Source organism: Protopterus annectens, chromosome 6.part0, assembly GCF_019279795.1.
Source record: "Protopterus annectens isolate FY-2018-M chromosome 6.part0, PAN1.0, whole genome shotgun sequence".
NCBI classification, from domain to species: Eukaryota; Metazoa; Chordata; order Ceratodontiformes; family Protopteridae; genus Protopterus; species Protopterus annectens.
Window position 1 is genome coordinate 19,020,929 of NC_056737.1, and position 27,057 is coordinate 19,047,985.

Here is a 27,057-nt window from a genome sequence, read left to right on the forward strand (position 1 = left end):
CTACAATGGGGCCAAGCCAGGCCCAGGGGGAGGATGCCCCCCCCCCCCCATTGTAGAAGGAAGTAGTAGTCCACAGAAATCACAAAAAAACTGACAGGCCAAAGAACAGCCATAAAAGCGATAAAGTGGACTATTGAGGATAAGAAAGAAATCATGTATTGTTACTATTACGCAAAAAGCCCAGAATTTCCAGACACAAGATATACAAAATTATTGAGAGAGAAATTAGAGGAAAGAAAAATACTTCCACAAGAAAAATGGTCAGAAGCTTCAAAAGAAAATTTGTGTTCATTGACACAACAGATTTGTGAAAAAACAGTACATAGATCAAGAAACCTTGACCTGTTTAGAAAAAGAAGTATCTGAGGAAGTGAGAAAATATAAACAACAAAATCAAGAGATATTTGAAAAGTATAAAAAAGAAATATGGACATGGGAAAGAGAGAGATATTTGATATGGTGCAATATTTATGCAAAGGAGAAAGCCAAATTAATCAATATGAAGAAGACAGTCCCAAAGATAATCAAAGAGAAATACAGGCAAAGGCATCCAGATATTGAAAATTTCACAATAAAAAAATAACATCACAAAGATGGAATGTAGAAAAGAAGATTAGTAACACAGAAATTAAAAAAAAAAGAAGTTGAAGTTATGGAGTGCCTGCGAAGTGAAGGATTTGGTGTATAAGGCCTAGCACAGGTTACATCACAGCAGGATGGAGTGAGTCCGCAAAGTAGGGAGAAACAGGAAGATCAGGAAACATCTGAAGAAGACATGGGAAAGAAAAAGAGATTTAATATGCTGTAATATTTATGAAAAGGAGAAAGCAAAACTAACCAAAACAAAAACAACAGCACCAAAGATATTTGAAGAGAAATACAGGCAAAGAAATCCAGACATGGACAACTTTACAATATAAAAAATAAGAAGACAAAGAGGAAAAGTAGAAAAGGAGATTAGTAATGGAGAAGTTAAAGAAATAGAAACTAAGGTCATATAGTACCTGCAAAGTGAAGGATTCAGTGAAGAAAATCTAATTCAGAAAGTACCATAACAGGATAGAGTAATGGATATTCAAATTAAGGGGAAATCAGTGGAACAGGAAGCAACTGGTCAGGTGACATATGAAGATAATTTGGAGCCTTCAACAGGAAACCAGTTTAAACATTCACTTGAAGCTAGATAGCAAGGGAAGGAACAGGAAACTATGATGCAGTCAATGTTGAGGAGAGATGGGCCAGTGAGTTCTCATAAGATAGAGCAAAGGATGGCACGGGATGAAGTTGAAGAGAATGTGCCACAGGAAGATGCTATAGAATCTTCTATAGAATGCCCGCAGGAACTGGAAAACAAGGGATGTGCCCTTAGTTTGGAAAAAATGAGCTAAAAGAAGAGTTGCTTGATTTAATAGACATAGATATATCAAGATCAATGAAAGAAATAGACTGCAGAAGGTTAATAAAACACAAAAAGCCAGAAGTTTGATAAAACAAATGAACACAGTAATTAGGACAATTCATAGAGACCCACGTGACATAACAGAAGCAAACAGGATATATTACTGTGCAGCTAAATTAATAACTGATGAAGTTCTACCACAAGAACACTGGGCAGTGAGGGAAAGGAAGGGGAGAAATCAAATACCATCATGGAAATATCGAATAGAGAAAACTATAAAGCAGTTACGACAAGAGGTGTCACTGTTAGAAGATTATAGAAGAGGGAATACAGCAACAAAAATACTAAGAAAAATAGATGTGATAAAAGCAATGGGAAGTATTAGAACAAACCAGGATCTATCATGCACTATTGCAAGTAAACTAAAAATTTCAGCACAGGCAGAAAGAGTTAGAAGATACGAAAATAAATACAAAGGAAAAGTGCAAAGTAAGCAATTTATTGATGATCCAAAAAAGGTTTATAGAGATCTGGGAAATAAGGTAAAAGGAATTAAAAGACCACCAATAAAATAAATTTTGGAAAAGTATCTATGAAGATCCTATGGAACATAACAAAGATGCTAAATGGATAGAAGAAATTAAGAAAGAATAAGAGGTTCAAAGATAAGGGATATGAAATGGGATGAAGTAACAGCCTTTGAGATTGAAACAAAGTTAAGAAAAGCCTCTAATTGGAAAACCCCAGGCCCAGATGCAGTACCTAATTTTTGGCTGAAAGCATTAACATCTTTGCACGAAGATTTAGCCACGAGTAAGAACTATTTATATGCACAACCCGAACAGACACCAACCTGGTTAACAGGAAAAACAATGTTCCTACTTAAGAGTGAACTTGCAAGCTATCCTAAAAATTATAGATCAATAACTTGCCTTCCGACAACATATAAACTATACACAGGGATTGATGCTGGCGGAGTTTACACTCATTTAGAAGAAAACTCAACTATGGCAGTAGAACAAAAGGGCAATAAAAGAAAGTCATATGAAACAAAGGATCATTTGTTGTTATATAAAGTCATAGTGGAGAACTGTAAAAAGGGGAAGAATCTAAGTATGGCATGGATTGACTACAAAAATGTATTTGATAGTATCCCACATTCATGGATAAAAAAGTGCTTAAAAATGTATAAGATGCACCCTACACTGATAGACTACATTACACTGACCATGAAACAGTGGCAGACCACTATGCAATTAAGCCACAACAGAGGACAAATTATTATTCCACACATAAAAATTCAAAGGGGGGATATTCCAGGGTGATTCTCTGTCACTGCTGGTATTCTGTCTTGGCCTTAACCCATTAAGCTATCTACTTCACAGCTTAGGCCACGACTGTAATTTGGCTCCTAGAAAACAACAAAGTGTAAATACTTCTCATCTTCTCTTTGTTGATGATTTAAAACTGTATAGCTCATCAGATGAGGAACTGAAAGCACAACTGCAGGTTGTCAAAACTTTTTCAGATGATATAAGAATGTTCATCTGTAACTGTTTACAATATTTTATTTGCTAGGATTCTTCATCTGTAACTATGTCTGTAATATTTTAATTTGTGGAGCTTTTCTCCCTGGGCCCCCGCTGAAAATGGACCTGCGTCCAGTCGGACATTCCCGGTCAACAAAAGTAAATAAATAAATAAAATAAATAAATAATGTCATTTGGTCTTGAGAAATGTGCAAAAATTAGAAGTTATGTACCTACCATAACGTTCCATGTTAGTTGTCTTCTCTCGCTTTCTTTCTTGCTGGATGGGTTCGGAGCCGATCCTCGGCTCTGACTCGGCACTTGCTAAGCTCGAGAGCTAATTTTACCAGCTCGAGGCAACCCTATATCCCATGATGCAAGGCGGAGATTACCCAGATCTCGTTTGGTAGCTAAAGAAATAGCAATATTTTCTTCCAACTTAAGAGGAGGAAGAAATAACAATACTAAATAACATCATAACCCTCTGGAAGGGATCAACGTAATCTAGTGACACTAGGAGTTGAACAGCTAGAAAAAAAAGGTAATAACCTCTTAATAGAAGATGTATAATCTTCCCAGTCTGACCAGGCTAGGGGGATGGAGGGTGGGACGCAAGAAAGAAGGCGAGAGAAGACAACTAACATGGAACGTTATGGTAGGTACATAACTTCTAAATGTTAAGTTGTCAATCTCGCCTTCATTCTTGCTGGATGGGACCGCGTCCCTAGCACCTCTATCCTGGGTGGCTCAATGGAACAGACTCTTGAGAATGGTGGAACCAAAATTTGCTCTGTCTCTGGAAAACAAATCTAATTTGTAATGTGAAACAAAGGTATGAGGAGAAGCCCATGTGGCTGCTGCACAAATAGTGTCCATTGGAAGTCTAGCTTGAAAAGCTGTAGATGTAGCTAGAGCTCTGGTAGAATGGGCTTTTGGGTTAGAAACCAACTCTTTGCCTCTGAGCGGATAAATGTAAGTGATCACAGAAGACAGCCACCTAGATAAAGTTACCTTAGAAACTGAAAGGCCTTTCCTGTTCTCTGCATAGCATAGAAATAGTTGATCAGATTTCCTAAAAATTTTTGTCTTGTCCAGATAATATCTGAGCTGGCGGTGAACATCGAGATAATGTAACTTTTGTTCAGCTCTATCAGAATAATTCGGGAAAAATACTGGAAGATCAATGGATTGATTTAGGTTAGTCTGTGATGCCACCTTTGGTAAGAAAGATGGATTAGTCCTTAGAGATACCCTGTCTTTGTGGAATATTAGATAGGAAGGGCGAATACAGAGAGCATGAAGCTCAGATACTCTCCTGACAGATGTAATGGCAACTAGAAAAAGTGTCTTCTAAGAAAGCAATTTCAAAGAACAGGCAGCTGCAGGTTCGAACGGGGGAAGAATCAAGGATGTTAAAATTAAATTTAGATCCCACTATGGTGGGGGGGTCTCTAATAGGAGGTTTCAATAAAAAGATACCTCGAAGGAATGCCTTGCAAAGTTTATGTGACATAATGTTGTGGTCCAAAAAGCCTATATGAAAATTTGAAATGGCTGCCAGTTGAACTTTCACTGTGAAAGAAGAGGATCCTGAATTAAAAATGTCAGCTAGGAAGTCCAATACCGAATGAATTGGAGCAGTATAGGGGTCTATGTTCCTAGCTTTTGCCCAGAAAGAGAAACGTCGCCATTTACTAGTGTAGATCTTTCTGGTAGAAGATTTTAGGGAAGCTACTATGATATCCCTTACAGGATTAGAAATCATAGGAAGCCTGGCTAAGGATGGAAGTGGAGCAACCAAGCAGTGAGGTTGAGAGAAGGAATGGATTGGTGCAGTCGACCCGACTGGTGGGTCAGAAGATCTGGAACCGGGTCCAGATGCCATGGCTGTACCAAGAGGTAATGATGTAGGAACGGAAACCATATCTGTCGAGGCCAATAAAGGGCAATGAGAATCAACTTGGCTCTCAAGGCGGTTGCTTTCTGAATTAGCTGAGGTATCAGCAGAAAAGGAGGGAAGGCATAAAGAAGTCCCCGGGGCCAATCTTGGGTTAGAGCGTCTCTGGAGGGATGGCCTGGAAGGGGGAAGAGAGAGAAGAAGTCTGGGCATTTGCTGTTTTGAGGTGTAGCAAAAAGGTTGCAGCAAGGAAGGCCCCACTTCTGAAAAATCTCTTCCGTCACTGACTGTTTAAGAGACCACTCGTGAGGTATGAGAATAGCTCTGCTCAATCTGTCCACTATGATGTTGGATTTCCCGGGGATGTGCGTTGCTATCAGAAACCGGTGAGAGGAGATTGCCCATTGAGAAAGTCTCAGAGCCTCTTGACACAGTGGATAGGACTTGGTTCCGCCCTGTTTGTTTATATACCACACTACGGACATATTGTCCGTTTGGACTGCAATAGTTCCCAGGGGAAGAGAGTCGTTGAGGGCTTGCAACGTTAAAAGCACTGCTCTCATCTCCAGAACATTTATGTGCAGATGGTACGCGAAAGGTTGCCAAGTGCCATGGACCATTCTGCCCTGATAATGCCCCCCCCCACCCGATCAGGGAGGCGTCCAATGTAACCGTGGCAACCGGGGTAAGAGGAACAAATGGTCTGCCTTGATGGATTTGAGGGGACGATATCCACCAAGTCAGATGTCTTTTGCAAGTTGGAGTTACTATGATCTCGTGACGCATGGGAGCTGTTGAAAAGACCATTGGGTGAATAGCATCCATTGTAGAAGCCGCATGTAAAAGCGGGCGAGGGGAAGAAGTGTTATGGCGGCCACCATAAGACCCAGTACTTTCAGAGCAAATCTGGCCTGAATTTTGTTGCTGAAGAGAATCACTTGGACGTGTCTTTGAATGTCCAAGATCCTTTGTTCTGGTAACCTTGCTGAAAGTTGTACGGTGTCCAATCTTGCGCCTATAAAAGTAATAGATTGACAAGGCGACAAGGCAGATTTTTCAAAATTTATAGAAATTCCTAGCCCTCTGCAAGTGTGAATGGTGTAATTTCTGGCTTGGAGAAGCTGATGCCTGGTGGTGGCAGTGAGCAGCCAGTCGTCTAGATATGGAAACACCTGGAATCCTTGACGTCTCAGGTGAGCCGTAACCACTGCCATGCATTTGGTGAACACTCTGGGGGCTGTAGTGAGTCCAAAGGGCAGGGTTCTGAATTGGAAGTGACTGGTCCCCAGCCGAAAGCGGAGAAATCTTCTGGAGCGTCTGTGAATTTTTATGTGATAGTACGCATCCTGAAGATCTATCGAGCACATCCAATTGTCCTTGCCCAGAAAAAGCAGAATGGACTGAAGCGTGACCATCCGGAATCTTGATTTCTTTACAAACTTGTTGAGTTTGCTCAGATCTAATATTGGTCTCCAGTCCCCTGTCTTTTTTGGAACTAAAAAGAACCTTGAGTAGATTCCGGATCCTATTTGGTCCACTGGGACTGGCTGGATGGCTCTTTTTACTAGCAGTTTTGATATTTCTAGCACTGCTAGTTCCCTTAGACCGGGTGGAACGTCTGGAAGGGTTCCCTTTTGTTGAATTGGGGTTTGAATAAAGGGAATTTTGTAACCCTCGGATATAATTGACTGTACCCATTTGTCTTGAGAAAGGGAAAGCCAGGCTATTGGGTACAGCGATAATTTTCCCCCGACTGCCTCCGAAGGTGGACAATCGGGCAACATCTCAGGGATGCTGGAAGGGTTTGTCAGAAAGAGGCTCTCTGCTACCCTGATTCTGCGGACCACCTCTGCCCCTATGGCGGCATCTATTATTGTTACCCCCTCTGCCTCTGGGGGTAAACTGACTTCGTGCATCAGGCGTGACTCCTTGAGATTTGCGGAACCACATTTTCCCTCCCTTCTGTCCTTTGGGGTAAGGTCTAGAAGGGGTGGAGAAACGGACTATGGCAGAAAGAGTCTTGCCATCTTGTTCACATCTAGTCAAAGTGTCTTTCACTTGAGGACCGAACAAGGTCGAGCCATCAAAGGGGGAGTTTGTGAAAGATGCCTTGAAGGGGTCTACAAAATTACAAAGCCGCATCCAGGACTGACGCCTTAAAGCCACTCCTGTGCTTGTGGCCCTACTCGCTCCATCGGCTGCATAAGAAATGAGCTGCATGGAGGAGTTAGCAATGGAGTTAAGGATTCCTAGCTGTGAGCTAATCTTATCCTGAGACCCAGCAGCTGACGGATCCTGTAAAACTTCTCCCAACTCTTTAAGAACATCACTTTGAAGGCGGGTGAAGTGGCATAAGTAGTTCAGCGATCTCATGGCAAAAGCCGCTGAAGAAAAAATCCGCTTACCATACCTGTCCATAGTCCTAGAATCAAAAATAGAAATAACCAACTCCAATGCAGGAATCCACTCAAACAGAAAAAGACATCAACCACTGTGCATAGTCCTAGAATCCTTGTTAGGAGGATGGACAGGTACTGAAGGATCAGCTAATTCCTTCTTGGTGGCAGCAGCCACCACCATGGCATCAACTGGGACACCCTTTGTTAAATATTGTCTATCTTGTGGGGCCGTAATAAATTTTGAAGGTCTCCTAGGGATAGGTTCCACCGAATCTGGAGCCATCCATGCCTTCCGAGCCACTACCTCCATGAGAGGGTCGAAAGGCGGAGACACCCAGGAGGTGGAGGGTCGAGATCCGAACGCCTCCAGGTATACGGATTCATCCTCGGAAGGATTAAGGGAGGGCCAGTTCCCCCTCTGCTTAAGGATTTCAAGGATGTCTGAAAATGAGACATCCTCAGAGGAGGACCTTGGGGATCCCTCCGACTCATCCAAGTCAGTATCTGATGTAGTAGACTCAGGGGAGTCTAGATGTTTCCTCTTACATGTCCTCTTACGCGGGGGTTCCCCTGATGGATCAGGGAAAGCCTCGGAAGAGGAAGATATTCCCAATGGGGAAACCTGAGGCGTTGGATCTCTGGGTCTGGGAGCAAGAGAGTGAGAAGAGACGTCAGCAGGCACTGTAGTGAGAGGAGCTGATGGAACTGTCCGTTGACTAAGCCCAGGGGCGAGTACACTCCTCATCACCTCAAAGGCTCCCCCGTCAGAGAGACCAGAAAGTTCCCGCTCCGAAGAGATAGGAACCCCAGGCCTCACCGAGAGGGAAGGCTCCGAGGCAGATGTCGGGGCCGAACTCCGAGAGGGAGAACGGGGTCAGACAAGGGTCCGATGCCACTTGCCCCCTCGGAGCCGACGAGGGAGACCAGATGCCCGGATCCCTCCAATGGAGGTCTCAAGGAGGAAATTGGAGCCGAAAAGGGTGATATCGGCTCCGAAGTCACAACGGTGCCGGTTCCGAGGAGCTCCGGCTCAGAGCTCTGTAAGAGAGTCGAAGGAGGAATGTTCGGTGGATGTGAGATAGCTACCGTCTGTTGAGATGGGCTATGGAGTATTTAGGCCAATGCCTGAGACTTTAATAGTCTACTCACCACTCTCTAGAGGTCGTGATCAGATAGCCTGGATGACCGAGAAGAATGGCTCCGATGGCTCCGCTCCAAGAGCAAGGGTGATCTCGGAGCCGAATGTATAGATTCCACTGAAGGGGATCAAGATCTCTTTTTTGAGATCAATGGAGCCATCGGAGCCGAAACTGAGTATCTGGATTTGACAGTATCGGCGCCGGATGGAGCCGATACTGAGACTGGTATGGAAGGATCGGCTCCAGCCGGAGCCGATCTCGAACCTGGTGAGGATGAACCTGAAGCTGACGGCTTGGAAGTCTGAGCCGAAGGCTTAACAGGTTTCGAGGGCTTCCCCGGCGCCGACTTAGTCGGGGAGCTCTCGGGCTTTAATAAGCCCCTTAATATCAGCTTATTTTTTCGCTCCTGCAGGACTCTTGGGCTGAAAGCATGACAGATAGCACAAGAGTCCTGCAGGTGCAGTCCCAGGCAATAAACACAAGAAGTGTGACCGTCTGTCAGAGACATCTTCTGACAGCACGAGTCACACTTCTTGAAGCCTGAGACCTTAGTGTCCTTCGACATAACTGTGTCGATGAAACACCAGTAACACACTCACACACAAAAACACTCAGTCCAACAAATTAAAATAAACAGGGATAACACACAGTCATACACAAACAATCCCTGACAGGAAAAAATTTAGGAGGGAAGGCCTAAGGCCTAACTAGGGACAAGGGGATAATTTACTCAAAAAGAAGGGAACACTGATGGGAATAGGGCTAAAGTAAGTTGTTAATTAACAAAATACAAATATATATATATAAATTTAAAGGGGGGTAGACGAAAAGTCTCTAAAACTGTTCACTTACCTAGAGCTGGTAAAAGAAGGCACCTCGTTAGCGGCGACAAGCGAGATCTGGGTAATCTCCGCCTTGCATCATGGGATATAGGGTTGCCTCGAGCTGGTAAAATTAGCTCTCGAGCTTAGCAAGTGCCGAGTCGGAGCCGAGGATCGGCTCCGAACCCATCCAGCAAGAATGAAGGCAAGATTAACAACTTAACATCAACCTTTAAAGCAGGAAAACTGCAACATCAGGAAAACATCAGTTTGGGACAAGAATGATATAAAAGAACTTGAGCAAGAGGGAGTGTAAAAATACTTGGGAACTGATGAAGGATCAGCAATAAAGCATAAACAAATGCAAATAAAACTTAGCAAGGAATATTTCAGAAGACTTAAATTAATCCTGAAAACAGCACTGACATCTAGGAACAAAATTCAAGCTCTAAATCAATTTGCTCTTCCTGTCCTAACTTACAGTTTTGGAGTGATTGACTGGCCCCAAAATGTGTTGGATATATTAGATAGGAAAACAAGATTGTTTCATGCTCACCAAATGATTTATAAAAATCAATGCATACCAAGATTATATATTCCGCGTTCTGAACGATGGATGGGCCTGCTTGAAATTGATTATATGTATAGATCTGCAGTTGTGGGACTCCATACATATCCGCTGACCTCACAAGACCCAAACATAGTGAAAGTTTTGAAATATGAGGAGGATAAATCTAAGATGACTTCTCTGCTTAATTTAGCAGAAGCATATAAGTGTCAAGCAGGAATGGAAATCAAACCAGAAGTGGATAAAAATCAAGCAGCAACTGAATGTGCCAAAAAAAAAAAAAGAAAGAATATAAGGTGAAGGACCAGATGAGAAGGCAAGAAATGTGGAAAAAGCATAAATATAGTTGCAAGTATAGAAAACTTCTGGAAGAACCTCATGTTGATCAGGAACGAATGCAGGAATAGTTAAGAAGAGGTGAATTCAAACCAAGAGATGAAAGGTTAATACTGGCAGCCAAAGACAGTGGGCTATGTACACATTGGTTTACATAGTCCATTGAACATGTGGGGGAAACAGACAAATGTAGGTTTTGTAAAACTGAATTGGAAACAGTCGCACACCTTGTAGCAGGTTATGACATACTAATGGCAGAAGGACTGTATACTGAAAGGCATAATAATGTGGCAAGATTGTTCCACTAGGGATTGTGCAAACATTATGGTATTGAACTGGCTGAAAAACACTGGAAACATGAGCCACAAGTTGCACACCTTGTTGCAGGTTGCGACATACTAATGGCAGAAAGACTGTATACTGAAAGGCATAATAATGTGGCAAGATTGGTGCACTAGGGATTGTGCAAACATCATGGTATTGAAGTGGCTGAAAAACACTGGAAATATAAGCCACAAAGCATCAGAGAAAATGATGAAGTTTATATCACATGGGACCACCCATTACCAACAGTTCAAAAGATAGATGCTAGAAAACCGGCTATAGTGGTCCAAGAAAAGAAGACAAGAGTAGCATTGATCAATGAAATCGCCACACCCAGTGACTACAGTGTCTTGCATACAGAGACACAAAGTCATAAAATATCAGGATCTGTAGGCAGAAACGAGAGCAATGTGGAAGAAAGATGCCCAGACAGTTCCATTAGTAGTAGGCGCACTGGGTCTTATAAAAAAGAATCTAAAATCATATTTAGATAGGTTACCAATCCATGCAACTCCATATGAATTGCAGGAAGAGTGATTACTGGGCACATTGCGGGTGCTCCGAAGAGCACTTTTGGCCGACATCAAAGATTGAAACAATACTAATTTCATGAACTTTAATCATACTTTGACTCAGGAATGGGGTCCATTCCCATCATGGTATTCGAAACCCAAAAGACTTGGACAAATTAAAAAGAGCTAAACCAGTTACAAACTCTTGATTTGTGGTCTAATTCTAACACCTGCCTAATATTATAACAACTCGGATATGTCATGAATAATAATACAGCTTTCCTCACTAGCAATCCATGCTCAAGTTCCCATATGACTGTTTGTTTATTTGAAATTTATTTTATTTATTTATTTATTTCTAGTATGATGACCAGGGAAGTCCACTGGGCCCGGGGAGCCCATTTTCAGTGGAGGACCCAGGGAGAAAAGCTCCAACAATAGCAAACATTACAATACAGAAAACACAGCAAAATATGGACAGAATATATACAGTAGATAAGAAATACAATTACTAACATTTACATATCAAATAATAATATTTAAAAATTGTTCCGAGAAAGACACTTGTCATTGTTAGATTCTGAACAATATTATGTCTGAATGACCATCTTATAAGAACTAACAGTGGCAATCCAGGAAGTAGTTAGTGATTTTTAAAGAAAGTTATTATGAGAAAGTGGAAAATAAGCTTAGAAACAGAAGAATTTAAAGGAGGGATGACTTAGGTTGGTAGGATGCAAGTACATTTACGATTATAAAGTAGAAAGGAGTGAAGTTGGGTTTTATAATTATTACCTCTGATGGTGGCTGTGGGGATGTGATATAATAAATAAGAAATAATCTCATCTTGTCTTCTGGTGTTCCAGCTGTAAGGAGAAAAGATGCTTAGATCAGAATAAATAAAAATAAAGTCATAAAATCAAAACATATTCGCTTTCTTACATAAATGGTAGTACTAAATGTTCTTATCTCAGACATGCAGGAAATGCATAAATAGTAGATTACATGTTCTTTTGTGAATATCAGAGGACTGCACAAGTCTCAAATCATACCTTACTTCTGATACTGCCAACAATACAGGTGCGCATACCAACACTGTGAAAGTGCAGTCAGTACAGTTCTGTAAGGCATGCACAGGAACAACACATCACTATATCCCTGAATCCTATTCATGTATGACAGAGTTTTTCTTACTAAAAGGTAATGTTCTGTCAATAACCCCCACATTCAGCCCAAAAACCAAACCAACCAGCATCATTGACAGACTGTACCTATGCGGTATTCTAATAACAGAGCACTAACATTTGAAAATAAGAGACATTTGATCCACATCTGTTTTCCTGCAGAGAACTATCAGAGATGAGTAAAAAAAAATGAAAATGCGCTTCTATTCTTTCACAGCAATAACATAAACAAGACAGGAAGGAAGGAAGGAAACAGTATTAACATTTATATACAAGAAAACTACACAGTACAGCAGGGAATGAGGGAGGGTAACCATACACAGGTAAATACATATATGATGTGTACCTAATTTCAGGACAGAGTGCTTCAAACAACTTTACTTATCCCTTTCAACTGATATGCTTTTCACTGCACTATTTTACACTTGGGTAGAAACCAAACAGTAATATCAAACTGAACCAACAGGAAAGGATCACACTAATGTCACTAGCCATACATAGCAGTTACAGCAAATCCTACCTTACCTGTAGACTGACAATCCAGTATGTAATGTTTTGCAACTACATCAACAAAAGCACAAGTCGCAGCTTCATGCACTTTCTGAGCTGAAATGTACTGTAACCTGGAAAGGCTTTCACTAAAAGCTTTGGAAACATATCCCAAGGTGGCTGCTGGTGAAACACCTCTCAAGTTCCAGCCATTATCAAGCAGCAGTGGGTAGACAAGAGTCAGTCCGTTGTTAGTCAACTAATAGCTTGCAGCTCATGAGAAGTAGGTAGCCAACTCTTGGAAGAACTTACTCAGAAGAGGCTTTGGCCAACGTACAGGTCCTGATCCTTTATCTTCTGCAATATATCTGACTCACGCTGAGCTAAGATGTTGTAAAGGGCACTTCTAATAAGGATAAGGGAACATATATATGACATTAGGACTGGGAATGCTACTAACGCCCTGGCTAAGCATGTAGCTGGTAATGATCCAGCACATACTTTTAAGTTTTTGGTTATGGAAAAGACTGTAGTGAATGAACAAGGAGGGGATATCAGAAACTTAACTGAAGTACCGGAAACAAGATGGATCATTAGACTAACGGCAGATGCACTCAGGGGTCTGAATGGTAAGATTTCGTTGAAACTTCTTCTCAAAGCTCGATCTTTACATAAACAATTAACATTTTTGAACATGCCTTATGTATGTTTTATATATGTTTTTCATATATGCATTTTCATTCTTTATAGTAACATCTTTGGATTTATTTAGCACTATTATGCATGCTTTCTCTTACTGCTTTTTCTCATGCTATTTTATTATGCTGTATTTTTTATGCTATTTGATTATGGTATGCCTTTAAAACAGTAGGCTAGTTTTCTTACAGCTGCTTCTAAGTTTACTTTGCTGCTAGGACATTGATATGGTATTTTATGTGATTGGCTACAACATTTTTGGTTTCTCTACTTAAAACTGAGCAATGTTTGGTTTGATTTTAACGTCTGAAGAAGCAGTACTTTTTAACTACTGCAAAAGCACTTATGTATTACTAAACTTCCAGATTTTACCACCACTTGAAGCTTGGTTTTTGACTGCCACTTTGTTTTGGTTCACTCGTGTTTTTGGATTCATTTCTAATACTACTTGAGCTAGCCACTTTTGTCAGCAGATGTCTACTTACATTGATGAAAGGTGCAAACTTTTAAGTTGCTCCTGTCATCATCTGCAAGTAGATGGACTGAAACCCTGGCACTTGTGACTGTGCTTCATACTATGGTCCTCTTTTTAGGCAGTATAAACAGTGGCAGTACCGATTCTGTTTTGTGATTTGTTGATTACAACATTCTTGTGTGTTAAGTACTGCATATGGGAATTTTCCAGTAATATGCACTGAGTATCAGATCCGAAGGGTGTGTGTATGTGGGGGGGGGGGGGGGGGTTTGCAGAAAAGAAAGACCACCTCAGCTCTAAGTTTAACATCATGACATGAGCCAGCAGAAGGCCAATGATCACAGGAGAGAGAGATCTCAGAATTGTGCTAAGATTGGAATAACAGAAGAGGAAATCCTAATATTTTACCACATTAAACAATCTTCAAAAATCAGATCTTTAATTATATTACAGTACATTTAGAGAAAACACAAATTGTACAAACAGGAAATGCTTCAGCTAGGGTTACATCAGGAAGAAGTTATATCACAATACATAGATTTATGGGACTTACAAGGCTGTTAAATGAAACAGCATGTGTACCTTGTCGGGTTCCTATCACGTAGTCAAACTTTTATAAGTTCGATCCACATATGGTCGAGACCATATGTTCGAATTTGCAAAAAGTTTGAGCATTTGAATGGAAATCTCCATAAGTGGAGGTTTCCATTCACTTCAATGTGGTGCAATTTCGGAGTTGGGATATGCAAGTAGCAGGGGGTGCAGAGGGGCTTTCCCCCCTGCTTACAATTTATTTTTTTGTCCATTGCATTTTTTTTTTACGTAGTCGAAGTTCTGTAACTTGGAACATAATGGTTTGACCATTAGGTGTTCGGACTATCTGATATAGACCCACCTTGCCAACATTCACCCTTACTGTTGTACCCACCTTCTCAAGAAAGGGAAAGCAGATCAATTTAGTGGCAAATTTATTGGAACCTGTCACACTGCCAGCCCAGCTATCTGGAATTTTGTAAGTAATTATATGTCATTTGTGAATATTGATATGATTTATACAGAAGAATGTGTTGAACATGGTTTGTACGTACTGGGCTTCAAAAATGTAACCACAGCATGTCCTGCTGGCTTAAAACAGAAATGTATAGAAACTATTGTAATTGTGTGACTGTATATATTTTTAAAAGTAGAAACAAGAACATACAGAGTTAACTTGCAAAACTTCAAGAAAATAAGTTGAAATTAAATTGTTTTACGATTGTGCTATAAAAGGTATCTCTCAGTTTCAGTGTAGCAGACACAATATCTAGAGCTAGAAGTTTTTTGTATTGTCTTGAAAGAGAAGTAATTACTAGGTTTGAGATGCAGAAGTGTTTTACTGCTTTATGACTTCCTAGCAGCTGCACAGTTCTGAGCAAATATCTGAGAGATACATATTTTTCACACAGAGATGTTAAATTTAGTTAGTTTCTAACAAAAGGGAGTTTAGCCTGGAAATTGAAGTCATGTGACAAAAAGTGATGTCATCCAAGCTAACCCAGCAGTAATATTTGATATTAATTTAAGAACTCTCAGAGAGAGAGAGATTGGGCATTTTGTATTTTGTCTTGGAGCTAGCAAGAACATCCACTCATCACATCTGCACTTGCCTTGCTCTGTAATTGTCTAGGGCATGGTAACTCTTTTAAGAGTCAGATAGGAATATAGTAAAGAGTAGTTTAGATGTATTCTGTATTTATTTGAGACTGTCCTGCACTGTTGTTTTAAATATTTCCTGTGATTTTGAACTCTGAAGTTACTGTGCTGATTTGTTGGGTATTGTCTTGTTCTTTCATTATTTATTATTAAATATATTTAAACCTATCTTTGTGGCTGATTATATGCGAGAGATATTTAAGCTCTTAGAGTACTTGCATATAAATTTAGTAACACTGTACAGGCCACTCCTAAATAGCTTTGCTCTTGCTCAGACTACCATTTGGATTATTAGTAACATTACACAGTGGGATTGGACACCCTTTGGTAAGGGCCTTAAGTAGATGATAAAGAGATGATTGGTGGCAGCTGAAACAACCTTATAGTCTGGGCAAAAGTGGGCATAGCTAGTAAACCTGTGCCACCCTTCCCCAGGTGTGTATGTGCTTGTATATAAATCAAATCTCAAAGTCTGTGTGTGTGTCAGCTACTTGGATGGGGACATGAAGCACTGGTTGGACAGAGAGGGTGCTGGAGGTCTTAGCTTGGCCACTCGGCTGAGATCTCAACCCTATAGCTGTGCCAGTGAGGAGTCTTATTGGGGATCTGGAGAAAGAGGGAGAAACCAGCCCCAGACTGACTGTGATCTCTGTGTGTTCTTAAGGGAAATTGTACTCTACTCTGTGTGTACTTGTCATCCTCCCAGTGTGTACATCCCCCACTGTTACCAGTGGTGAGGATTAAGGCTCCTTGATTACTGGGCCAGTGCAGGAATGTCACAGAACCCATCCAATCATTCAGGCTAGATCTGAAGAATTCAAGGGTGTCATACAATTTAACTTGTATGGAAATTCTGTTAAGTTGTAAGTACTGGGTGATAAATTGTTCCTCCATTAAATTTTACTTACATGTTTAGTGGAGACGTGGGTACTTTGTTCTAGTATTAAAGTTGAGGGGTTAAAGATCTCATGACACTTATCAAAAAGACTGGGGGTGATTTTATTACAATAATATTAAATTATACACTTCTACAGTTTACATGTTCTTAGTTAAAGGTGTATTGGTCAAATTTCCTTGAATTTATATAGATACCACCTAAGCCAAAGACATTTGCGAGCTTGAACACTGCTTAAATCCTATTCTTAAGGTTCTTAAGTTTCTGCATTTCATCCACTGGACAAAATGTCATGAGTACTAATGACTCCAGAACAGCTCCTATTATCGGGTCTATATTAGAACACCAAAAGGACCAAATGTTGAATGGCTTAAAACTCGAAAATGCTGTTCATCGATGTGTTTTTTGTGAGATCGTGGTACACTGAAGATCGGAAAATTTTCCCTTTCCTCACTGTAGTGAGATCTCAGAGTTTGTATATATAATTAGCGGAAGTTGTGGGGGGGCATTTTCGAGTTTTAAGCCATTCGACATTTGGTCTTTTCGGTGTTCTAATATAGACCCTTATTATCTAGGTCTTCTGTGTGGGATGAGGAAATTAACTGGCCAAAAAGATGAAGATGTCAGGAATAAAACCAACTCTTAAGACCAAGGTATGAACATATAATCACAAACATGCCATCACCCATGTATGAAAACACTGGCAGATGTCTGTAGTGTAATCCTATAACCACCACTGACTGGTACTAAGTAAAGATCATGGGTGGTCAGAACAACTAAAATGGGAGGATCAAATACTGCAGAATCTGAGGCACAAAATCATCCATCATGTCAACGATAAAAGAAGCAGGATGACAAACTCAATATCTTCAACATCAAACATAAGATGCTGAAGTCTAGGCGAAGTTTGAAGCCCCCTACACCAACTACCTCTAAATAACCCAAATTGTGGAACAGATACTGGTCTCCATGAGGAATTTATACAGACTGCCTTACAAAGTGTGTACAACATGGAATGCATATTCTTACAGCTAGACATAAGCATGCTTCAAGCTATACTCCCCATATTTCTATTATCATCCACACACTTTTTTGGCAACTGAGAAAAGGTTATTGGAAAGGACTCTACTGTTTACTGTACAGCTACCTCTAGAGACTGACTACTCTTGGTGCTGGTGGGGAAGAAGCCTTTAATTGTTATGGAATGATCTAATCAACACTTCTGTCCTAGCAGAAAATCTGCACTAAGGAAAACACAGGTGTCTGCACAGAAAGCAAACCATACTATTACCTTTTCTAGGTTTTTGAACTGACCTAAAATGAAATTGAGATTGCTGCAGAGGGTGGAAAAAATCAAAACAGCCTGTAGTCTATGAGAAGAAGAAATGGTTTGCCTCTTGTAGCATTTTGCAGATTTGTGCTGAGGTCTCTTCTGAAAGAAGGTCTACATGTTTACACCCAGACTTCTACTGGGTACAGAGATCCACCACTGTCAAGGGAGTTTTCACTCTCCTTTACAGGTTCAGGATTATACTGCAACCCCTAAAGGACTTGATCGTGGATGAAGGAAAAAAATCATAAGCAATTGTATCAACTCTGCAGTGAGAAAATGTATAATCAAATCAAACCTTGTATGGAGACACACCTCCAGATATAGCTCTAGAAGTTGCACTATCAAATTAAAACTGCATCAGACTATTTGAAATTTAAAGTTAGGCCTGTGCAGTCTGAAGTTTAGTGACTTTCCATTACTCTGCTGAATCCAGTTGATGGCTAATTTTTCCCAGAGCCTGCTTTACAAGGTTGAGAAGATAAATGAAGGAGTGGACTGCCAGAATAGTCTCCTCACATATTCTTTAACCAGAAACTTTAAGAGTAAGACTTGTTATCTGGAAGTCATGGTGGGGTATCTCAGTTTTGGGGGAGGGAGTGCTGTCAAGCTATCTCTAATACAATCATGTCCATTTGTTTTTCTACTTACCAGGGTGACTACCAACTACAAGGCAATATATAATTTGGGAAGCTATCACAAAATGTTCTGTTTAACATCTTCCTTTAGCAGTCAAAATACACACTTACAGAAGCTACTGCCTGCAGTGCCTTTCTTGTTCGTCAAGTACAATAACAGCTCATAAATAAATAACAACTTGGAAAAGGCAAGTGCACATCCTGGGACTTTTTGCTGCATGATGTTCAACTCTTATGCCCAAAGGAGCTAGCACTGCAGAGGACTGGGTTGCTTCCATCATTCTAGAATGGGTGAGTCAGTATCAGCTGCTCAGTCCCACCCTGCCTCACCGGTTCCTCCTGCATCCAGGTTGCTATATAATCCTAGAACATATGGGTAAAGTAGCCACTCCGTGCCAGCCAGAGCTAGCAGAGTTCTCCTCGTTTTATGACAGGCAAATAAATGACAATAAAAATATTAACTTTGGTGGTGTTCTGTAGCACAGCTTGAAAACTTACAGTAGTTAACTAAAAGTGAACCAACATGGTGAGGATAGAAGTACCAGCACTGAAATGCGCCAAACATGAGGCTGGCAGATGGCATCTCTCACTACTGCTTCTAGAGTACAACACATCTCAAATTCTTGTCTTCTTGCCTAGATACTTATTTAATCTTTTCATGGATTAGCAGAGCAATGAGATCCAGTCCATGGCCTCCCCAGTTACCCTAACAGCCTCAAAAATGGTACAGCCTTTGTGATGTCAGTAGACAAAGGAATATGACTTTTCATTCCTATTAGTCTCAAAAACTTAAAAAAAATCTCTCTGGCTTCATAATAAAAACAACTCAAAGAGATAAAGATTGTCTCTTTTTGTCATATTTAACAGAAACACTACATTCTCCAAAAGTGGTACAGATAATAAAATGAGTTTATGACTCTAGCATGGAGGTCATGTGCGGTTGAACTAATGTGGGTGGGCTTTAGGTCAGAAGAACTGACAAATCACTTTTTCCCATGAGGTAGGTCTTGCCTTACATTGTATATGTACACAACACCCTTCCTAAGAGTACCTTAATATAAGCTCTAGGCCAGCAGTCACCCCAGTATGAAAAAGCCATCAAAAATTAACAGAAATGGAGGAAAAATGCACAGATCAGCATAACTAGTTACCTATTTTAAGCTCTTTATCAACAACCAAATAGTGACAGGCAACCATTACCCTGGGAAGCTGAGTGTTAGAGAAATAACCCATGTTACCCACCTCTGTAGTAGATGAACTGGGACCTAGATTTACCACACCCGAGGCTATTGCATTGTAGAAGCAAGGTTAATGGTAGTATTCCTGAATCTCTCCCAAAAGTTAATATAAATCTGTCACTCCTGTGTGGATTCTGAATCAAGTGACTTACTGTTGGAGAGTTCTAAATGTCAGCTCTCCCAAGAAGGCAAGGACATAAACCTTAAGAAGTTAAGGATTGCCACCAGAGTGGTGGATTTGTCAAGCTAGACTTACTGTCAGGTTTGCTCCATCTCACCCTATGCCACTCTGTCTGGGCAGACTTTCCTTGGATGACTAGTTATATTTTTGAAAGATATTGTTTTCTCTATTTCAGTCACCTGATTCCATGTACATTAGGTGGCAACATAAAGAAGACCTAGAGCTTTCGCATCAGTGGCAAGTGGCTATGTTTGCATACCAGACATTTCCAGCACTTAACATTGTACAAGGACCTACACAGTAAAACCAGTATACATGGGAACTTTTGCTTCAGTATCTGGTTACCAGAGGCATACTTTCATGGCTTATGAAGTTTACCCTTCTTTGGCATGAAATGCATACTGCTTTCTGAATGACAAACTAAAAACAAGGACTCCAAAAGTGCAAGCAGTGTGAAAGAATTTGGAACATTTTAACAGGCCCAGTTAGCCTGGTGTATTGACCAAGGAATGGGCTTCCATTCATCTATTTTAAGTCTAGTGAACTAGGCACTAAGGGTCCATTTTCAGTCACAGCTTAGTTATAAAATAAGCAAAATCTGAAATACATAACAGCTAGCAAACACAGAATAGAAACAGTAAATATGGAAAAAATATACATCTGCATGTCACAGTAACAATTTATCTTACAGAAGAGGGATGCATCTGATACTATAACAATGATGATATGAAAGGCTAGATTTATGCTGTAATTAAAATGCACTGCATTACTTTATGCCAGACTACAAACACACAATATCACAACGAGACTACAAGGCTGCCTGCTGTGCACTTTAATTGTATTTAAAATGCTATTTCCAAAACATCTCTAGGTTCACTCTCACCCCTTCTCCACTTGCCCTATGCTTTTTCAAAATGCATTAGTCGATTTTTTTTTATACTATGCATTCCACAAGTTCATGCTAGGAGTTCACAAATCTCTCCAAGAGGAAATACTTCAAGAGATCCAAGAAGTAGTTGGTCCATGTAGTCTGCTGCCTGTATCCCTCCTCCTGCCCTATCCTTCCTTGTGAAAATGACTCTCTCACATATTTCCTAATATGATCTTGTGCACCTACGTAATGTCTCCTCTCTCTTCTCTGGCCTCTAGAATCATCTACATCTTTCCCCTTGTAAGCTTAACCTTTTCTCCCAGTCTAAACCACTGACTGGTATGGAAACTGATTGCAAAAGGAACCTTTATATTATGAAAATTGTCAATAACACTTCTAGGGAATTCTTCCATAGTATCCTTAACCAATTTTCCAGGGTAACCCTTAAAATGAATGAGTCTTTTTCGCAAATCCTTCAAAACATTATTCATCTACTCTGCATTAGTAGACAAAAAGTCTAATCTAACACATTGACTCTTAACTAAGGTGACACCAGTTCACACACCCCCTTAGAAAGAGATAATGCATCACATTATTGATTTTCATCTTCTGAGAAGTGCACCCTTTGTCCTGCTGCACTGAAGACTCCCTTATACTTCATTTCACTGTTTTGTCTGATTAACTGACTCATCAAAAAGTTCAGAGAAGTCCCAACACTGTTTTCATATAGCTGTTGACACGTGCACTACCCAACTCTTTGGTCACACATTAAACTATCCCAGTACAAGTCAAGGAAGTCACTCTCATTTGGACTAAACTCTCGCTACCTTATGACATAGCTTGCCTTTACATCCAGTCCTCTCAATGTCAAAGATGAAAAGACAGATAACATACTTCTCCCAGGATTACCTGATTTCTCAGCTTTTTATGGCAAAATTACTGACTACTACAATGCATATGGGAATCTGAGCAACTAAAGCAGGGAGCAAAAATGCACCAGCATCTCTGCAAAATGTGGGTCCCTGTTCAAGTCCAAGACAAATCTCCATGTGCCCACCCTCAGATAACAGCTATGGTAACATTTGCTCTCTTGTATCACTTTTCCTTTTGAATCTCCATACTCTTTTTGCATTCTCCTGCACAAAATGCATCATTACTTTCCCTTCCATCTGCCTGGCTTTTTCACTATTTTCTCCCCATTAGTACTCCAGCTTTTCCTTCCATTATATTCCTATTTGACTTCATATTTCTCTGACATATCCATTCCTTACCCGACCACAAACATACATTTTTTTAACAAAATTTTACTTCCACACCACATGCAATGTACCTACCCTTCAACCCTGTGTTTTCATTAGATCTTACTCTGTGCCCTCACGGCTCTCACTAACTTTATTGGCATCACAAACTGCATGAAGAGTATTCAGGTTTGCTGAGCCAACATTGCTCCCCATTTCTTTAAACTCAGAATTTTACAGCATCCAAATATACAATTCTCTTTTCATCCTCTTATCTTCTTTTCAGTGTCTTAATGGTGGACTGTGTCTTAAAGGAAATAGCTCTGTAAATTACCCCATGTTTTATCTTTCTGAACATAATGTAACTAAGTACTGCAGTCTCCCTGTTGTGACCGGAAACACCTGAAAATACTGACATGAACATTAGCATTGCAGAATGCATTAGCTGAAATGATGAAATGCATGGAGTTCCTCTTATATTTGAAGTGAAGCCTCATAATTGATTATAAACAAGTAGTGGGATGTAAGGAGAAAAACCTTTCCACATGGGAGGTGTGGTGTTTAGAGAATAGTAGTTGGCTGTGTTTATTTTTTTCTGTATTTGGTAGTGATGGCATTTCATGATTCACTTTTCTCATTTATAACCTTATGACCACATCTGGGTGGTCACTGCATCATCCAGGTCCATCTGCCCTTGTGACAGTATATAGACCTTCCATCTTTATGTTTCCTGATATTAGCATATAGTAACGTCTTACAAAATAGTAAAATGGTAATTCTAGCCATGCTTTCTTACATCACCATTGTATTTCCACATCCATTTACTGAGGATATAGAGCTGTACTCCAATATTACCCCACTGTGAAAACGGAATGGTCTAGGGTCAAAAAGACTGAATGGAAAAAAACACCTTGGTGATCGTCCCAGTTGACAAACTATCTTTTCTTTCATTTTCTTATCATTTATTTGCTAGCATGGCCCTTAACATTTACAAAACTGAGACAAAGGACAAGGTTCTACTTTATTCTATTCTATGCATTTGGATTTTGAATCTGTCATATTTCAGCCTCCATTTTTATCACCTTATATCAGCTTGATGGTTTCATCATTAGATGAAGGAATGCACAGTTTCCAACCATAATGTAGTGGTACACACCATCTCCCTTCTGGTTGTCTAATGTCTAGGGCTTGTGCCCATGAGTAGATTGTCACTTGCGACTTGGATAACATCCGCTACCACCTTTTTTATATGACGAATTTATCCTTTTTGTTCATCTCTACTGGCATTTTAAAAACAAACATTGGAAAACATCTGTGTATTGTTCCTGTCTTAGACTACTTCTTCAGTAATCTGTTTCAGTTTATGGTCTGTTTTTTGAACTGCAACCGAGACTTTACAGTTTTTAACATAATTATTTAAGAAATGATTTCCTCTGGAGTCTGAGTGATGGGAATACAGAAAAATAAATGTTGCTCAACAACACAAGGAGAGCTAAAAGCACTACTTTACAGATTATAATTCTGCCTTACTGATGAATTCCTCTTTTTTGAATACAACAGTTTATAACATAGCTATACAATGTAGCTGTTCTTTATCACCACTGATGAATGATGCTTTCGTTTATTCACATAAGAAAGCAAATCTAGTTTTGGAGTTATGTCATGAAAGTTCTTCTGAGTCCTGTTCTACATGCACATAAAAGTGCATTTATCACTGGCACATTAGCTATTCTTTAATGTACTTTCCATCAAAAGTAGGAGTCCATCTTGTATTAACTCTTTTCTTTGATACATGCATTATTAATTTTGTAGCGGTTGCAGATTTCATTCAAAACAAAGAATTCTGACTGAAATGGAAAAATGCTGACTTGCTATTTCGACATTACAACATCCTTTTCCATTTAAGAGCCTCTATTCTCTTACAGAAAAAAAGCTTTCAACCCATTAACACTTTTTTGCAATTTCTGCAGTGCACGTGCATTTATTCCCTTTATTGTCTGACAAAGAACTATTGCATCATACACAAATTTTATTTGGTTTTCATACATGTGCAATTTGTATTTTTCATCTGTAAAGGAACATTGACTGTGGTTGTTGATATTCTGACTTTTTGAGAACCTTTCTGCAAAGAAAATTTTGATGAAAATCTTTTCCCTTCTGAATCAAAATGAACAGCATGCTTCTAAACTAAATACAAGTCAGATTATTTTCATGGTTTAGCAACTTAGGACATGATAAAGCACACACTTTAGCCCATTAGATTTCCATCAGTTTCTGTCATTTGGTGCAAGTCAGATACTGCCTTTTAATGTTTGATTTAAATATTGGACAGTAGGAAAATTAATCTTCTCAAATTATTTTTAGAAGAACAAGTGATGTTTTAGTTTACCTAGATTATTAGCCTCTATAAATCAGGACGTCAAAAATCATATCAGCAGACAGCAACTAGGTGAATCATTCTCCTGTTGTGAATATGGGAGATCAGCTTTGTCATTCACAGAAAAGATGGGTCTTTATTTATAAACAGGAATTCCATTTAAAATGTTCTTTTTGTACCTACGCCTAATGCAGAAGTGTGTGTTCTAAAGCTGCAAAATTAATAAATGTGCAGCACGGGGCTCGGTGAAGTAAGATCTCTGCCATATAACTCAAGAGTTCACTCCTGACATTTGGTCACCGTCTTTTCACAGTTTGCAATTTATTAAGGAAATTTAGAAACATAGCAGGAAACAAGGTGGGCGAGTATAAAACAAAAGCAATTTTTGTGAAAGAAGTTCCAACACACAGGCTTGTGCACAACTTCCCTAACTTGTGGGGCCATTACTGGCTTAGACATTTAGGGTTTTGAATTGTAAAGACAGACCAGTACTCTTTGGAGAGATATGAGGGAGGTAATAAAAAGGAATGATTAGAAAGTGTGGGACAATTAAGGTGGATTTAGACCAAAGAATAAAGGCTGTGAAAATGTTTATTGTCCCACTGATTTTTTTTTTTATATATTGGCCAGGCATTCATTTATAGACCAGTGAACGTAAAGAAGTGGCTATATACATTTGGGATGGGAAAAGGCCAACAGTAGACTAGAACTTTCTAATAAGACCTAACACTGAGGGAAGGTTGTCTATCCATGAACTTGACCTTTGCTATAAAACCGAGCAGTTATGAATAAAGAAGTTATGTACTCACCATAACGTTCCATCTGAGTAGTTGTACTTCATTTGTCTTCAACCTGTGGGTTACGGATCCGAGCCGGCAACTTTTGCTAGCATCAGCTCTGAGCTCCAAACTCCTCCCCTTACCCATAATACACCTTCACTGCCTGCCATCCCCAGATCGAGTTTGCTGAACGTATACTGAGAACCTGACCAGATAGATTTACTTGTGACCTATACTGCAGCACGTAAGCTGATCATGCGCCAAGGTCCAGGGGAAGGAGGGAGGGACGGTTGAAGACAAATGAAGTACAACTACTCAGATGGAAGATTATGGTGAGTACATAACTTCTTTATCTGAAGTAGTTTTCTTCACTTGGTCTTCAACCTGTGGGACAGAGTCCCCAGCTACTAAACTCCTGGGAGGCCCTCATGGAAGGATATTCCAGAGTACCACGGAACCAAAGGATGCTCTCCTTCTGGAAGTCAAATCCAATTTGTAATGAGAAATAAATGTATGAGATGAGGACCAAGTAGCTGCAGAACAAATGTCATCCAACGACACTCTAGACCAAAAGGCTGCAGACGTAGCCATGGACCTAGAAGAATGATCTTTTATTTGACCTGGAGGAGACATGCCTCTGTCCTTATAGACCTGCAGGATGCATGAAGAAATCCATCTAGCTATAGTGACCTTGGAGATTGTTTCCTTCTAGAAACCCTTTTTGGGGAAACCTAACAATTGATCAGATTTACGGAAATTTTTTGTCCTGTGTAAACAGAATCGTAAGTGTCTATGAATATCCAACATGTGGAGTTTGCATTCCATCTTGTTTGTAAAATTAGGAAAAACACAGGTAAATTGATAGTCTGATTTATATTAACTGGTGATGCCACCTTACGAAGAAAGGATGGACTGGTTCGAAGGGAAACTCTGTCTTTGTGAAAAAAATCATGTGTGGAATTTTGATGGAAAAGGCCTGTAATTCTGAAACCCTTTTTGCAGAGGTAATAGCCACAAGAAAAGCTGTTTTCCAAAATAAAAATTTCAGATCTGCAGTTGCCGCAGGCTCGAAAGGCGGAGCGACCAAAGCTTGAAGAAGTAAGGTCCCACGGGGGAACAGGATCTTTGACCGGGGGGGGTGTGTGTAAAAAAAGGTGCCTTTGATAAAGGCTTTACACAGTCTGGAAGAGGCTAAGGAGGCAGAATTCTCGCCCACATGAAAATGAAAAATGGCAGCCAACTGAACTCTGACAGTAGAAGAACTAGCTCCGTGCTGGAAAATATCAGCTAGAAAACCAAGAATGGCAGAAATAGGAGCCGTGAAAGGGTCTAAACTCCTTTGAGAGGCCCAGAAAGAAAAACGTTTCCACTTGCTGCAAAAAACCTTCCTGGTGGAAGACTTATGAGCAACTACCAAAATAGATCTAACTGAGGAGGACAGTCCAGGAGTCCTAGCAATCACGGGAACTGGAGCAGCCAAGCTGTGAGCTTCAGGCTGTCCAGACTCAGATGAGGCACCCCCGAAGGGTGTGAAACTAAATCCTGAATGGGAACTAGGATCCAAGGTGGAGCCAGAAGGTGAAACCAAAGGAAGGGAACTATACCTGGTGAGGTCAGAATGGGGCAATGAGGATCACTTTGTTCCCAAGTTGACGGGCCTTCTGCAGAAATCTCAGAATGAGAGGTACAGGCGGGTAAGCATACAGAAGACCGGGAGGCCAAGCATGAAGTAGTGTGTCTCTGGGGACTCCCCCGGCAGGGGGTTCAATGCAAAAAACATGCTGCACTTCGTGTTGAAAGGAGATGCGAAGAAATTGTAGCAAGGTTAACCCCACTCACTGAAGATTAGTTCCACTACTGACGGATTCAGAGACCACTCATAAGGCATCAGAATGGTCTGACTTAGCCTGTCCACTAGAATGTTGGACCGTCCTGGAATGTGCATTGTAATGAGAAAGTGACCAGTGGAGATCACCCATTCCCACACGCTCATGGCCTCGCAACAAAGGAGGTAAGATCTGGTCCCTCCTTGTTTGTTGATATACCAGAC

General features: G+C 40.2%; 1 protein-coding gene across 3 annotated transcripts in view; it reads right to left on the reverse strand.

Moving 5' to 3' along the window:
* The window catches only part of SCFD1 (sec1 family domain containing 1), a 3,579,547-nt gene that overhangs the window by 1,580,852 nt on the left and 1,971,638 nt on the right, over window positions 1-27,057 (reverse strand). For all 3 annotated transcript variants that reach the window (XM_044073814.1, XM_044073812.1, XM_044073811.1), the window contains exon 16: window positions 11,720-11,790. In XM_044073814.1, coding sequence (XP_043929749.1) covers window positions 11,720-11,790 — 71 coding nt within the window. The remainder of the gene's footprint in view (window positions 1-11,719; window positions 11,791-27,057) is intronic.